Source organism: Scophthalmus maximus, chromosome 13 (assembly GCF_022379125.1).
Source record: "Scophthalmus maximus strain ysfricsl-2021 chromosome 13, ASM2237912v1, whole genome shotgun sequence".
Taxonomy (NCBI): domain Eukaryota; kingdom Metazoa; phylum Chordata; class Actinopteri; order Pleuronectiformes; family Scophthalmidae; genus Scophthalmus; species Scophthalmus maximus.
This window is the reverse complement of record NC_061527.1, coordinates 2,191,111-2,207,458: the sequence shown is the minus strand read 5'-3', so window position 1 is coordinate 2,207,458 and position 16,348 is coordinate 2,191,111. Positions and strand designations below refer to the sequence as shown.

The window sequence follows — 16,348 nt, the reverse complement described above, 5'->3', positions numbered from 1 at the left end:
TGATGTCGAATATCAAAATTATATATTCTTCAATGCTTTTTCTTTTATGGATATAAATGCAACAAATGAAACTAAAGGATGAGTTCATGAGTGCAACGTTTCGCCATAAAACCTAGACACGCAAATATAAACTCAGGACATGCTTCATAACTACTGTGTCCATCGTCTTCTATATAATCTCACATATCATATATATTTACACACGATACATTCATGACCACTTGACTGTTATCTGTCCGTGTGTGTGTGTGTGTGATATGAGGTTTCGCTCTCTGGCCTGTGGCTCCACACACACTTTGTGTCATTTCACATTATCAATAATAATAATTTCTGCAGTTTCCTGTGTCATCGTCCAGTTTCACTTTGGATTCTGATCGTGGTTCTTTTTTTCCTCTCCCTCAGGTGTGAGGAACTACCTGAAGGAAGCTCTGGTGAACATCATCACAGTCCATGCTGAGGTACGAGGAGCTTCACACTGTGTCTCCGCCCCCCTTTTTTCCCTCCGTTGCTTCATCCCGTCATTTCTCTCTCTCAGGTCTTCACCGTCTCCAAGGATCTGGTGCCTCGCGTCATCTCTCAGATCGTTGAGTCGGTGGCGGACGAGATGTGTCGCCTCATGCAGTGTGTGTCGTCCTTCAGTAAGAACGGAGCCCTGCAGGTACACACTGACACACACACACACACACACACACACACAGTTGTTATAGAGCCAGTCATTGTAAGACCCTGACTCATAAGTCGACCCCGCCACAGTTGTTGGGGATTCACCTATGGTTTTTTTTGTGATTAACACCACATTTCAGTTAAACCTGCCAACTGCTGACAGTTGACGGGTTCTTTTGATTTCATCGCCTCTGTTGACTTTTTTGTGTTTTGTGTTTGTTCCCCCCCCCCACCCCCGGCATCGTTCCTCAGGCTCGTCTTGAACTCGGCGCTCTGAGAGACGCCATCGGCCTGTATCTGAACGCCGAGAGCAAGTAAGCCCAACGCAGACACACAAACACGGGAACTCACACACACACACAGACGCACACACGCATGTATGTGATTTACGGTCGCGAGTGTGACAAGACATAAATCTTGACAGTCGCACATCCCTCACTACCATCCCTATTTATGTTACTTGCCGGGTTCTGGAGAGGAAGTGAAAGTAATCTGGTTCTGCTGCGTGCGTGCATGCACCGTGGTGTGTGTGTCTGTGTGTGTGTGTGTGTGTGTGTCTGTGTGTGTGTGCGTGTGTGTGTGTGTGTGTGTGTGTGTGTGTGTGTGTGTGTTTGTGCGCGCGCGTGCGGTGGGTGTTTGGTGTGTGTTGGGTGTTTGGTTTGTGTTGGGTGTGTGTGTGTGTGTGCATACATACTTGTCATTAATTATCCTTTGTCTACAAGTTGTAACTGAGCATCTTTTATTCAGCTCCAGCTTCAAACTGGCTTTGGACGCCCTGCCTCAGTTGCACAGCGGAGCCGATAAGAAGTGAGTCTCACTTTGGTCCACGTTACTAATAAAAGTGATTGTGAACTTTTGGCATTTGCTTCTATTCTGTCGTACAGCAGCCAAGACTAATACTCAAATGCCTATTGGTCTGCGACCTCTCAGGTCATTTTCAATTTCCATACGCGTTACCAAAACGCCTCCGGACGCAATAGGATAGAAACTGCAACGAGTGAGAGCAACGAATCACGTGACGTCTGCTGAGCGACGTGCACATGTCAACGGACCAGAGCAGAGAGGAGACTATGTGATGTCTTGACGATGATTCCACAACGTCTGTGAACCACTGTTGCCGTTTTTGTGGGAGAAATGTGAAAATATCGGCCACCTTTTATAGTAAAATGCTCGTTCGTCAGTGGCAGCCATCTTGGTTGTTTGCAAAAGTCTAGAGTTGCAACAGTTATTCGATTAATTGATTGGTAATCGACATCCAAATTAATCGCCAGCTATTTTGATAATCGATTCATCTGTAAAAGCCTTAAATAGGATTATGTTCTGGTTTCTTTGCTCCTCTGTGACAGTAAACTGAATGTCTTTGGTGTGTGGACAAAACAAAACATAATGTTTGAGTTTTGGGAAACACAATCAACATTTTTCACCATTTTATGAACCAAACAACTAATCGATTTATCGAGACAATAATCTACAGATTAATCGATAATGAAAATAAACGTTAGTTGCAGGCTTTACAAAAGTCACTTCTCTCCGCTTCACGGTATAAACTCCGCCCACTATCAGATAATCGGTTGTGATCGGACCGGCGAGTCTTCTGTCGGAGGGGAAATCACTTCCCACCGGAGGAGGATCCAGACCAGAGCTAATGAGCTGCGCTCCCAGAACTCCTCTGGGTTCCAGGTTATTCATTTCCAATAATTCATCCGTGTTTTTGTTCTGTTTGTCTTCAGGTTGCTGGAGGAGCTGCTGAACAAGTTCAAGAGCAGCATGCAGCTGCAGCTCGCCTGCTTCCTGCCGACGTCTGTCCAGCCCGTAAAGAGATGAACTCAGTCACACGGTCTCTTATCTCAGATGAACTTTACATCTCTCTCTCTCTCTCTCTCTCATATCACTTTAACGACTCATTTCAGTCTCACTCTGGATGTTTCTGCTTCACCAGTTTGGCCCTAAATGTCTGTTGGTGTAATCTCGAAGACACCGAATGAGTCGATTTCATTGTTACTGTGCAGGACAGTCCCCGGCGAACCGCTGGTAACGCTGATGACACTGACTCCACTAACAGACGTGACTAACTGATGCTGCACAAGTGTTAACTTGACTTCTTCTGTTGGTGTGAACGGCGTCAATCTCCTGCTGTGTTCATCATATGTGCGTTTAGCAAATCCAGGAAAAATTACAGACCCAAATTTTTGCGGAGACTCTCCGGAGCGCATGTCTGAAAGCAGCAATGTCGGCGCTGCAGTTCATTTGCTGCTTCTGCGTCTGCTCACACGTCACATAATCACATAAGTAATATAAAAATCATGCCAATTGATCTGACGCCTAACAAAAAAAAATCATGTGGGACACGTCGATATCGGTGCTTTAATTCCCTGCACGTCCTTCGTTTCCACGCCAACTACGTGTGTCAACTACAAAAATGTGTCCGTATTATTGAACTTTTGAAATGTAATCATCGCTCTGTCATGTACTGCGGCATATTGCTTTGACTAATGCATGAATCAAGTTGTGTGAACTTCACTTGTATGTACATTGGCGCTAAATCTGAAATTTTGAATTAAATAAACGTACGTGGGGCGACGTAACCCCTGCACCCACACCACTCTTTATATATTGTTTTGTTTTTTAATATTGCAATAACGTCATTTCATGATGGTTATGAGGAACGATTGGTTAATCTTAATTATCTGTAGATTGTGTCTCCAATCTTGTTGGTTGCAAAAGCGAACGCATCACCACACTTGTGTGATGTCATTGTCTGACTTTGTAGTGCCGTCATGATGATGTCACCGCTACCGTATGATCCTCAATCAGAAAGTATCGGTATCGACCTTGAGCTCATTTCGTCTATATGAGTTCAAGGTCGTGTCTTTAGTCCTACAGGATGCAAAGATACTTGTATGACGATCAATAGAAGCTGTATTGATTTGTCTCTATCATTTGCGGACATATCTTTGAAAATGTGTTTTTCGGACCACGTTTTTTGGGGGGGGGACCTTTGTCCTTTGACTGATTGGCTCCAAAGGTAAATCATGTGGAGAGAAACTCCCAAGTGGTGATTCCACCAAGTTTGGTGAAAATCTGTCTGTGCGATGTTGAGTTATTTTGTACACACACACACACACACACACACACACAGATGCTGCGTTCCGTTATACAAAGGAACTCGGCCCCCGGAAGTCGGGGTGGGGACTCGGGCGTTCCAGTTGCAATCTCCGACTCGGAGGACGTAATTCCCAGTTCCCGAGATTATACTGGAGAGATAAACCCGAGTTCTGATGTATGATGGAACGCAGGGAAACACACACGCACACACACACACAGACACACACACACACAGACACACACACACACACAGAGGTGGCTGTTGGTCAGGTTGTGTCCCCACCCTGTGAATCTGTCTGCCAAATAATCACGCCACATTTTTCATTTACAGTTTGCTCCGCGGTTTTTCAAAACCAGCGGCGTCTTACACATTCATCTCTGGATCCTCAGATCACTCACCCGCTGCGACATGGCGTCAGCGTCTGGCTCCCTGCGAGGAGGAGGAGGAGGAGGAGGAGGAGGGCGAGGGCGAGGGCGAGCCCCGGGGCGTGTGCAGGGTGCGGCCACCGCAGGCCGTTAAGTCAGAGAGGCCGCAGGTGAATCCCGGAGAAATGATGGCGGCGAGAGAAGGCGTCATGGCGGTCGTGGGTGTGTAGGGACTCTCACAGAGCGAGCGGTTAACCTGACACATGGAAGGGGTTACCTGAGGACAGCGTGGACGAGCTGTCGACATAGTTCGCCTCACAGCAAACGCCGCGTAGCCTCGTCTTCATATCCGTCGTCGTCTCATCGCGGCCACAAACTTTCTGTTATTGTCTTCATCTCTGTTTCCCATCTGCACGCAGGGGAAAAGCCGCGCAGGGGGAGTTGTTTTGATTCTCTTGCGTTCTAAACTTAGCTCGCGCTCCTCCCACGGATTCATTCACAAAAAAAAAAACACAAAGTTCAAAAGCACCCAGAACCGCCAGCTCTCTGTTTACAGTAAGAGAGAGAGGGGGAGTTTTTCTTCTTTTTTTTTGACGATTATTTATGTTTTATTCACCAGAACCGCTTTGTTTCCACCCGGGAGACGAGGTGACGAAGAGATCTGTATTATGACGACGTGGATGTGATTTCTCCGTCTCGCAGTGAGTGGGAGGGCGGATGAAAGGACGGAGGAGTTTGACACATCGGAGGAAATGTGATGGGACTCACCTCCAGTCTTATCGTAGTTTTTGTTTTTTTGGATTCGTCAGAAACATGCTCAAAATTTTCACACTTTGTCACTTTTGCCACATATTCAACATTTACAAGCACAAACATAAACACTAACTTCACTATAATGTAGTTTAAGGCAGCTAAAAAAACAACATTTCTTTTGTGTTTACATGTCAACAATAGCAACTTCTCCTACAAGAACCTGTCTTATATTATTACAGTTCCATTTCACGTCGTACGTTCTGTCTCCGCTCGACCTCCACTCACTCAGTTCTCTCTTCTCTTCTTACAACTCCTGTCTCCAGGTAACACGTGACATTCAATGACCCCCAAATTCAATCCTATTTCATTTTTGTATAGCCCCAAATAACAACATACATTGTCGTCTCAAGGCACTTTACATAGTGAGCTCACTGGTTTTTTTGGTACTTTTGCTTTTTGCACGACAGTTCAGCGTGTTACATGCCGAGTCATTTCTTGTCACAGTACAAATAAAGTCTTCACCATGAACCACAATGATGTTTTACAGCGACAGGGTTGGGGGTCTTGCCCGAGGACACATCGGTGTGCAGAACGGGGGACGCGGGCATCAAACCGCCGACCTTCAGGTACGCCGACAGCCGTCTCTCCCTCCTGAAGGTCACCAGGTATCTGTACCTATATCCGTCGAAAGGGCCCGAGAAAATACTTTGTTATTGGCAGATATGTTGTTTTCCTGTGTTGTTTAAGAATAGCGCCAATGACAAGTTGATGTTTTTCAAATCGTCAACAATATCCCGACCTCCATGTCTCAGTTCTCGCTGACGCCAAGACAGAAGATGTAAATCTTTTTAAAACTGACTTCAGACAACAGTCATTTCCTGTAGCTGCAGTTTCTCCTCCACGGACGTTTCTCGAACAGAAAGATCTGGTTCATTTTCGGAGGCGGATGAATCGACATTTGGTGCCTCAGTGAATATTTTTAGACTAAATGGGATTGAGTCAAACTTAACAAGTGTAATATGAGACTGTATGAGGCTCTGGAGGAAATGTGATCGACCTACTGTTGGGTTTGTTTGGTTTCTTATTTGTTGCCTATAAGAATTTTAGAAGACATTAATCAAACATGTCGCAAAACTGAAACCGTCACTTTATCACTTTTGATAATTAACGAGTCGTTTCAGGTCATTTAGCAAAATTAAGAAGCAACAAATATTCAATTTTATGTGTTTTTTGTCATAGCTCAATCAATCAGACTTTATTGATATATCACTTTTCAAACAATGCAACACAACGTGCATCACGGAATAAAACAATAAAATCAATACCCCCCCCCCCCCCACACACACACACACACACAGACATCAGCAAAACTATAATAACAAGAAAATAATAATAGATTTTTTTTTTTTTTTTTTTTGCGAAAATAAATTTGAAGCTGTTATGTCCCATTATTATTTCTTTTATCATTTTCTCACATTTTTGGGACTTTAAAAAAGAAATGTATAATCAACACTTTGATCAATAGTTGCAGCTCTAACGTGCTTAACGCCTTCTAGTTGATGACGACGTCTTCCTGCTGCGCTGGCCCAGCGATCATATCTGCAGCGCTCTCCTCTTCTCGTAAAAAATATTTCACGCCACTGATTGATGCATCTGTGGCTTTGTGAGTGGTGAGCGCAATTGTTTGCCATGGAAGTGGAAACGAGATTCTCTGATCTGCTGCGCGAGCACAAGTCAGGAAGGCTTTTCTCTTCAGCCGAGACGCGGAAAGAAACCTCTTCCTCTCGCCGCCCCGCCCCTCCCCGCCCCGCCCCGCCCCTCGTGACGCCACCGCTGTCTGCGTGTGTGAACGATGTGTTTGATGAAGCAGCCTCATCCTGCAGCTGAACCACACTTCCTGCTCACACGCACACACCAGACACACACGCGAGCGCTGACGTTATGAACACAGGTCGTCACTCTCTGCCAAACTCAAGCCGTTTATTGAAACGTTCCACTTTAAAGTTAAAGCTCAACACTTTGCTCAGTTCTCATCAAAGCCACACAACTGCACCGTCCGGTACGACAACAACCACAAAAAAGAAAAAGTTGCGCCAGGCTCAAGACTTCATTCATAATTTACACTGCTGGTGATAAGTGTCTCCTAGCAACAGGAAGAAAAGAACAAAACATGCAAATTATTTACAAGAGTAAAAACTGAAAAAACAAAAAACAAATTTAAATTCTTTAAGGAAAAGTTCAACGATGGAGAAAAACACGTTTGCTGCTGAAGTAGAGGATCAATACCCATGTCATCTTTATATGGTAAATATGTAGCCAGCAGCCTGTGGGCTTAGCTTAGCATAGCATAAAGACAGGAAACAGCTAGCCTCTAATTCAAAGTGATTAGTGATTCTGTTTCCTTTGGACATAGTTTAGCATGTCTCCTCCTATGCTAAGCTAAACAGCTGCTAGCTGTGTAGCCGTGCATTTAATTGACAAAAAAACCAAAAATGAAATATCAGTATTTATTTAAGGCACATACACGTCACTTACAGTTTTCTTATAGTACAATCACCTGAGCTGTCAGTTCTGTTTGGAAAAGCATAGAAAATATTCACGGCCTCATAAAAAATACAGTAAAAAACACACACACACAAACACACACACACACGCACACACACACTAAATGTCCATCGCTCCGTGTGTTGTAACACTGTCCTGGTTTCGTCCTCTCGTCTCGCAGATTTCCTCCTCGCCGCCGCCGTCGGTGTGAAAGCTTCGTCGCCGCGCGTTCAGTCACTGGAACCGTCGCACCGCTGCACCTTTCACTCCTGCAGGCTGCCGCCGCTGCTGCTGCTGCTGAGGTGGTGGTGGTGGTGGTGCGTGACGGCCCGCTGGTAGTCGTCCAGGGCGCTCATGTGGTCCGCCACGCCCGGGTGCTCGTAGCCGCGGAAGTAGTGGCCCCCGGTCTGCTGGGCGTAGCACAGGAGCTGCCTGGCGAACAGCGGCTCCACCTGGCGGCGAAGAGGCCTTTTGCGTTAGCACTATTGTTCCGTCACACCACAAAAACGAGTCACATTTGAAAAAAAAATGAAAAACTGGGATTTGAAAGTGTCAAAATGAACATTGGAAAGTCTGTGAGAGCAGCGGTTCACGGCTTGTGCGGCATTAAGACTTAATCTTAACGGGCCGGATCTTTCGAGCGCAACGCATGGACTTCGTCCGGGATGGAGTTTTGCCCTCAGTTGCCATGGAGATGATGGTACAGCCACGTGGTACACAACCGCCTCTGAATGAATGGTACTCGCTCCTTTCGAGGTTGGTTTGGTTTTGGCATGAATGAAGAGAGATCGTTGGTCGGGGTCAGGGTCGGAATATTAGGGGGCGGCCTATCAGAGGCAGGGGGGCGGGGTGTCGTCCACAAATAACCGTGGTAACCCAGTTCCCGTTGTTGTTGGAGCGCAAGAGCAGATCTCCAGTTATTGACTGAGATCGTGAAATTAGTTTTTCTTAATATAAAGATCTGGAGAACTGATAGTAAGTCGGCCTGAGGTTTGGTTTCCGAGGTCAATAATGATTTTAGTTGCTCTCATTTGAAATTAATCAGAGCTGCGACACTTCCAGAGGTTAAAATCTGCTCATATATATCTTTAAAAATATATAAAAACAAGCCAAACGGAGGCAGAAAGGACGTGTCAGACTTTGGTTTCTATAGAAACAACAACTCTCTGATCAGCTGTATTATTATTATTATTATTATGAATTATTATTTAGTCTGTTGATAATCATCTGATCTGTGTGATATCTTAACAATTTGGAATATATAGCCATCATAGGTTTTATGAAAGTCAAGCTGATGGTGTCAGACTGTTTGTCGTCTCTGGCCAATGCAAAACTTAAATAATATTAATTTTACCGTAAAAAAAAATAATCTGTAAACGTTTGAGTGTTTGGTAACTGTTCTTTTAAAAATGCAGTTACTTCATCGCTGCAGATCGACTCATCAATCAATCGACTTATTGTTTCGATTCTCTATATTTTTTTGATAGCAACCGTCACTGTGTCGACTCTCGACGCTGATTGGTCAGAGTTGAAATCACAACCCCGCCCCCTGAAACACACTCAGTCAAACTGATCATCAGTCTGGAACAAGATTTTTTTTTTCTCTCCCTCTCTGAAGTTTGACATTCCCCCCAGTTTGAAGCAGAAATATCCAAAAAAATATCAGAAATAGGCAGATCTGACTCGGTCGCTCGGTCTGACTTCCCCCTTCACTTCCACTCTAATTCACTGAGGAAACATAAAAATGAGTTATGAGCAGCGACTCAGTCTGGACGTCTTGAACGCTGTGACTATGAACAGACTCTCAAATCCCTCTTTTTTTTTTGTTATTTTTCACAATCCGAATATGAATCTGAAGTTGTTGGAGTGATACAGTGGGGTGACATGAGAGATATGATGCACTGTGTGAATCTGTAGTCGTGAGCCACCTGGACGCTGAGGGTCCGTCTTTGTCTCTGCGGGTCCAGACACTCGTCGCCGAAGCTCAGCAGCACCTGGAGCCGAGGCAGCGGCCGGCCGTGGAGCCCGTAGCTCTGGATCTCTGGTTGTACCGGGGCAGAAGACAGGAAGAGGAGGAGGAGGAAGAAGAAGAAGAGAGGATCCACTGTTATTACCGTGGCCATGATTAATACTACAAGTGGAAATGATCGGTGGCAGATTCAAATGACTTCCGAAGAAGCAGCGTGACCTTTCGGGGTTGATTCGAGCAGAAAGTCCACGTATGCAAATACTCGCAGCTGTGGCCGTCGTGGGCGGAGGTGACGCGTCGGAGTAGGAGCCACGTGAGCGCGTCCTCGTCATACCTCAAAACTTAGTTGTTGTCGAGTGATGACAAAGACATTTACAGTAAATGAGCTGTAATTTTTCTCCTCCCCCCCCCCCCCCCCCCCCCCCAAAAAAAAAGACACAGAGAGACTCTTTATGACTTTAAATCTTCTATGTCGGAACCCGTCCGCTCTACAGCGTTACCCACATAGTGAAGCGTCCGACCCCAGAATAATGTCTATTAATAAGACTTTTCTGCTTCTCTAGAAATAATATATATTCCAGAATCATCAGGCTGCAAGATAACAAACGCGTTTCGCCTGATTCTCAAGTCGCAGCTCGTTTTTATACGAACAAAGATCCACGATATCACCTGTTATCACCTGTTATCACCTGTTATTACCTGTTATTACCTGTTATTACCTGTTATCACCTGTTATCACCCGTTATCACCCGTTATTACCTTTTATCACCTGTTATCACCCGTTATTACCTGTTATTACCTGTTATTACCTGTTATTACCTGTTATCACCTGTTATCACCCTTTATTACCTTTTATTACCTGTTATCACCTGTTATTACCCGTTATTACCTTTTATTACCTGTTATCACCTGTTATCACCTGTTATTACCTGTTATCACCGGTTATCACCGGTTATCACCGGTTATCACCCGTTATCACCTGTTATCATCTGTTATCACCCGTTATTACCCGTTATTACCCGTTATCACCAGTTATCACCCGTTATCACCTGTTATCATCTGTTATCACCCGTTATTACCCGTTATCACCAGTTATCACCTGTTATCACCTGTTATCATCTGTTATCATCTGTTATCACCCGTTATTACCCGTTATCACCCGTTATCACCAGTTATCACCTGTTATCACCTGTTATCACCGGTTATATATATCATATCTGCGTACTGCGTACTGTACGTTGGTGTTTGTTTCCAATGTTTCTACTTTGTTTATCTATAAATATTTTGCTTGCTTGACTAAAAGAGAAAAAAGTTGCTCCCGGCCACAGTCGCAAAAACTTGGAAACGGGGTTTAAACTTCATTTAACATGCAACGTATGTGAATATTAATAATTCCATGAAAGAAGAAAACGCCGGCCGTCAGAATAACTGGTGTGAATATTCCTTTTTTTGGGGGGTTTCCACTAGAAACTTTGTTTCGCTCAAGCGGGACCTTCCTGCCTGTATTCGACTTTTTCATAACTTTCATACTTTCCGAAATATTCAACGTAGTAATTACACATTAACTTTCCACTCCCCACATTTCACTCTCCTCCAGCTTCTCCCTCCAAAGTTCGAGCCAGACATCCGGTCCAGCGTCACACTTTCACGCCGCTACTTCTTCACAAACTGTCTTTTTCTACAGTTAAATGTTTTTCTCCGCTTATTTAATTTTTTCCAAAACTCTACGATAGAACGGAGCAGAACAGCAAATGTTCCGTTTCTTAATTCATATTCTTCCCTGGTGATCAGTTGATTAATCAGTTCTCGGTCCCGGTATTGAACCTCGAACAACCGTCGGATCTGATCTGACTATTTTGTGCAGGGAAAGTAAAAATCTTTTGTTTTCGTAGATTAAGGGTTTGATAAAAATCTCAACGTTTTGGATTATATGAAGCAAAATATCGCTAAGAATCCTTTGGGTGTTGGCGCTGAAACTCCGTTGTCAAATTGGCTTTTAAGAAACGACTGAGTCCAAATCGAATGACGGTGAAGTTACCAGTTTTTCCGTCCGCTTCAGCGCCGGTCCGTCACAATCGAGGACGTCGTTTATGATTTATGATCAAAACGAAAATCCCCCAAATGACAATCCAGATGTGAGCATCTGGTGTTAAACGCTGTTGTAAATGGAAAATCTTTGAACGTCTTCGGGTCGTGGACTGTTCAGACACGCGTGACCGTGGGCGGTGGTAGATTGAATGGATGTGGGCCCCAGCCTCACCTGTCAGGTAGTCCTGGGTGTGCAGGAGTTTGCAGGTGACCTCCCTCTCCAGCTTGTTGGGCTTGTCGCCGTACGCCGACGGCCCGCCCTGCCAGTACACCCGGCTCTGACACAGCCTGCAGGCGTACAGTCCGTCCGCGCCCATCCACAGCAGCACGCCCCTCTCCAGGGGGGACGGGGGGCTCGGGGGACACTCGTCGTCCGCCCCCCTCGGGGCCGCCGGGCCCTCCAGGGGCAGGGGCACCACGTCGGGGCCCCCGGGGGGCAGGCCCAGCTTCTCCTCCGGGAGGCAGGGCGTGATGTGGCAGCCCTTGGGACTGGAGGTGGTCACCTCCTTCACCAGCGCGTCCCGGAAATACACGGACACGTGCAGGCGGAAGTCTGGACGAGGCAGAGGTGATTAAACGTTTTTCATATTTACATTCTGATGCATTTTGACTTTATGTTTTTTTGGGGGGCAGATGCTGATATTAGGGAGTAGAAGATTTCCAATACTGATGTTGTCAATGATTCCTAAGACGTCGTTGTCAAACCTTCTATGAAGAAATGTAAATGAGGTTTGATATTTTACACCATTTTAACCACAAACTTTATTATGAATAACTATCAATTAAAAGAAAACACAAATGGAACCAGATATATGTAACTTAAATAAGAAAAAATAAACACTCAATGAACAATAAACATAAATGCAAATCTTTGCTGCATTTTTCTATGCTGTAAAAAAATATAAGGTTTAATATCAGCAAATATAATAAAATATAATATATGAAAAGCTCCTATTGGCAGATTTTTGTCGATAAATCAGTCGGTCCATCTCAGTTTGACTCACATTGTTTCATAAACAATCTTTCGCGTGTATTAGTAAAGTTTGGATAATGTGTGTTGACTAATAAGTGATTTGATTTACTGGTTACAGTGTTTACTGAACTCCAGGCATCTGTACTGATGTCGACTCGTGTATCTCTACTTGTATTTATTCATGCATATTCATGCAGCAGATGATTCCATCGTCCTATTCGCTGCAACACACTGAAGCTTCTAGTTCGTGGTTCTCTGAGCGTTAAGATTAAAAACAGACTTTATCTTCTGAACTAAAGTCTCGACAGACAACTGGAGTTCTCCTTGTGCCTCCGTCGGGCAAACACCAGTGTTTTTTTTAATTTTCTTTGAGGCCAGCGCGCGGCGTCGACCCTTCGAAGTTTCATTAAAGCTGCGTTTATTTTACATCCGGCCAACAGGGGGCGGTAAACAATCGAAACGCAGCGGGCGGATACGAACGCCGACGACGTTTCATCCAACGTCCACGATCCGTTTCTACCAGGTGTTCACGTTTCTGCGCGATGAATCTCCGGCTGTCGATGGGAATAATTATATTGAACTGACCACTAGGAAGGTGAGAATCATAAATAATATCCATGGTTCTTTAATCGCAGCTCCACAAATCATTTTCGGCTCGGGTATATTCTCCTTCCATGTTTCTATCCGAGCAGTTTTAAAAATGGTTGTTTTTTTTAAATGTTGCAAAAAATGTTGCATTTTATAATATTTACAATTGTTTCCTGTTTATAAATCATGTTTTCTATGAGACAATCAACTCTCAGATAATTATGTCATCGCCAGGCATTAATCCCCCTCGTTCTGATTTCATAACGTTCAGAGAAAAATGGTAAAAAGGAAAGTTGGTGGTTTTGTATTTCTGTACCTGAGAGTGTCTCCGCCGACCGGATGCCGGCGTCCAGCGTGAACGGCGGCGTCTGACCGTCGCCCGGTCCGTACGAGTAGATGGAGGCTCTCAGCTGGTATCCTGTCGGAAACCAAATCAATAAATGAGTGTACAATAAAAAGTAATTGCTAATATCTGTGTGAAGTGTATATGAAATATACACTGAGCAACCCAAAGTACCGTTCTCCATGGACGGGCCCTGCCAGGACAGGCCGCGGGGGGGACAGGGACACTGGGAGAAGGGCAGCTCGGGCAGGGGGGTCGGCTCCGGACAGTAATCTCTCCAGCTGCAGTCCGGTGACGCCATGTACGGTGACATCTGCATCACACACACACACACACACACACACACACACACAGACGTGAGCCGACTGTACATCTCTTATTAACGTGTGATGCCTCCACATCATCCAAAAAATATATAGTTCTGCACTTTTAATTTCATGTGTCCGAGAGGAGGCTCGCGACCCCGTCACCACGTCCAGTGACCGACTCTGCTCTCGAACTGCGTTTGTGTCGGTTTTATCTGAGAAGGTGGGAATATTGAAAGCGATAACTAGACTGTGAATAACTGACTGAGTGTTTATAGTCGATAGGGTAGATTTATATTCCTTATAGTTAATGTGGAGAAGGTTCTAGATTAATGGAGGTAAATTTAACAAATATTAAAAGATATACAGTAAATATATATATGTATATATATATATGTATATATATGTATATATATGTATATATATATATATATATATATATATATACATATATATATATATATATATATATATATATATGTATGTATGTATACTCTGCACTCTGTGTAATAGGTATATTAAATACATGGAAAAATGGAAATTTTATTTTGGTGAATAAAAGTTCAGAATATAGATTAACACTTGATATTGTGTTGGTGTCTTGTGATGCCAAATGTTTTTAGGCTCCATCTTAAAAAAAAACTGGGACATAAAAAATGAACAGGAAACTTTCCTAAAGATGTTTTTTTTTTAATTCAAATTTTAGAAATCAGCATCAGTAAAAGTCTTGGATGAAACGATTTAACGAGACTGTGACTGCGCGCGCGCGTGTGTGTGTGTGTGTGTGTGTGTGTGCGCGTGTGTGTGTGTGTGTGTGTGTGTGTGTGAGAAGCACCTGGGTCTGCAGGGGGTAGGGGTGCACCTGATAGCTCATGGGGCTCAGGGGACTGTCCTCCTGTCGGGGTCCTGCACGTGCGTCAAGAGAGGGAAAAAATCATGAACAAAAAAAAAGTTTCGAAAAGTTTGAACAAATTCACACAGAAAAAAAAAAAAAAGTCCACATGTGATGACGTCACGCAGCTCGACCTTAATCTGTGGGTTTGGTTGTTTTGACTCCTCAGAAGTTTATCAAGTCTCTGAGAGGCCAGTGACCTTTTACACTTGAACTAATAATCATATGTTATGCTCTCGTGCATTATCTCCACAGTTCTACATGATGAAGATGATGATGATGATGATGACGACGGTGGTACTGACTCTTCTTGGCGCCCTCCGGGATGATGCGGTACACCTTGTACGGGTCGGAGATGTCCAGCTGGCTCCGGTCCACCAGCTCCTCGAAGTCGTTGCTCTTGTTGAGCGCGCAGCGCAGCCGCGTCTTCCAGGTCGGCGGGTCCGGCTTGTCGATGCCCTCCCGGAACTTGCCCTTGAACAGCGCCCAGGCCTGCGGACAGAGTCGTCGCCCCGGTACCGGTTATATACAGGTATATATATGTATATATATACGACATATATACAACTTATATACAAGTTAAACCACGCTGCACCGGTCACCGGCGCACATCGCGCTGCGTTTTTACGCATCGGTCCGAGGAAACAAAACCTGCAAATCTGCAGTTATATTTCTATTTGACATGTTTTTGCAGACGGCTGCTTCTCCCGTGAGAACATCTCCAGCTCCACGTGGCAACAAACTGAACATCTTTATGTTGGATCAAATAATATTTAACAAAAAACGTTTTTCTTTGACAGTTTTTCTGGCATTTTTGTAAATCGAATATTTATACTCTGCAGACTTTGAAACACAAAGTGCTTTACACTGAGGCTGGATACAGAAGAAGAGGAAGAAAAAACATTAAATATGATAAGATATGCACCTGCAGCACGTGATATGATATGATGGCGAGCGTTATGAAAACCACGTGGGAAGCTGCTGTCTCGTAATATCCTCCATTTATATCACTTCTTCTTCATAATAATAATAATAATAAACTTTTTATTTTTTATTTTTTATGATTCTCTCCCACTTTGACCACCGCATCTCTCGGGTTTACGCACGGGGATGCGGAGGATGAGGATGCGGAGGATGAGGATGCGGAGGATGGTCTGTACCTTGAAGAGCGCGGCGTCCTCGTCCCGGTTGTAGTCCTGCTTGCCGGCGTGTTTCCACGGGATCCTGAAGATGCTCTTCTCGTCGTTCTCCCACACGAGCCCGGGGTAGTTCCCGCAGTCCACCTGCTCGATGAGCCACTGGCGCAGCTTCCCGTTGCCGCTGCTGCCGGAGCCTCCGTAATCCACCTCGGCGTTCATGTCTCTGCGCGCGCGTCCGGAGAAGACGCACGGAACGGAACGGAACAAACCCCCCGCCGCCGTCAGCTGCTGTGTGAGTGTGTGAGTGTGTGTGTGTGTGTGTGTGTGTAGACAATGTTCGACCTCCGCCGGTCTCTTCGGACGCGTCTTCACCTGTGAAAACTTCCACGCGCGTCAACTTTTTATTGAAATGAATCAAGTGTCAGAAAGTTTTCATCCTCACGGCGCTTAAATCCTCCAGCCTATAGCGAGCAGCGGGGCGGGGCGGGGCGGAGGGGAGGGGAGGGGAGGGGGCGGGGACACGGAGCCGGGGGATGCTGAGGAGGAGGAGGAGGAGGAGGACGCACCTGCTGCAGGCGAGGACCGCCTCCATCCTTCCCCCCTCCCCCTCCCCCTCTCTC

General features: G+C 45.0%; 2 protein-coding genes across 5 annotated transcripts in view; one reads left to right on the top strand and one right to left on the bottom strand.

The window, feature by feature from the left end:
- Window positions 1–3,272, top strand: part of exoc2 (exocyst complex component 2) — a 46,693-nt gene extending 43,421 nt beyond the window's left edge. For all 4 annotated transcript variants that reach the window (XM_035647102.2, XM_035647103.2, XM_047336800.1 and 1 more), the window contains 5 exons: window positions 403–458; window positions 536–658; window positions 916–977; window positions 1,411–1,470; window positions 2,394–3,272. In XM_035647102.2, the coding sequence (XP_035502995.2) occupies window positions 403–458; window positions 536–658; window positions 916–977; window positions 1,411–1,470; window positions 2,394–2,487 (395 nt within the window). In that variant the 3' untranslated portion in view covers window positions 2,488–3,272. The remainder of the gene's footprint in view (window positions 1–402; window positions 459–535; window positions 659–915; window positions 978–1,410; window positions 1,471–2,393) is intronic.
- A 4,108-nt stretch (window positions 3,273–7,380) lies between these two features.
- On the bottom strand, window positions 7,381–16,167 carry irf4l (interferon regulatory factor 4 like). The gene is made up of 8 exons (XM_035647106.2): window positions 15,750–16,167; window positions 14,895–15,081; window positions 14,533–14,603; window positions 13,567–13,705; window positions 13,366–13,467; window positions 11,661–12,041; window positions 9,360–9,472; window positions 7,381–7,883 (listed from the first exon to the last, which is right to left on the bottom strand). The coding sequence occupies exons 1-8, from the start codon at window positions 15,945–15,947 to the stop codon at window positions 7,695–7,697; spliced, it is 1,380 nt and encodes a 459-aa protein (XP_035502999.1). The 5' UTR covers window positions 15,948–16,167; the 3' UTR covers window positions 7,381–7,694.
- Window positions 16,168–16,348: the final 181 nt, after the last annotated feature.

Excerpts from the sequence above, each read along its gene's own strand:
- irf4l (XM_035647106.2), bottom strand. The coding sequence starts at position 15,947 with ATGAACGCCGAGGTGGATTACGGAGGCTCCGGCAGCAGCGGCAACGGG. Across the intron at positions 13,706-14,532 it reads CCTACCCCCTGCAGACCCAG|ATGTCACCGTACATGGCGTC; the intron begins GTGCTTCTCACA and ends TGTGTGATGCAG. Across the intron at positions 13,468-13,566 it reads GGGCCCGTCCATGGAGAACG|GATACCAGCTGAGAGCCTCC; the intron begins GTACTTTGGGTT and ends GGTTTCCGACAG.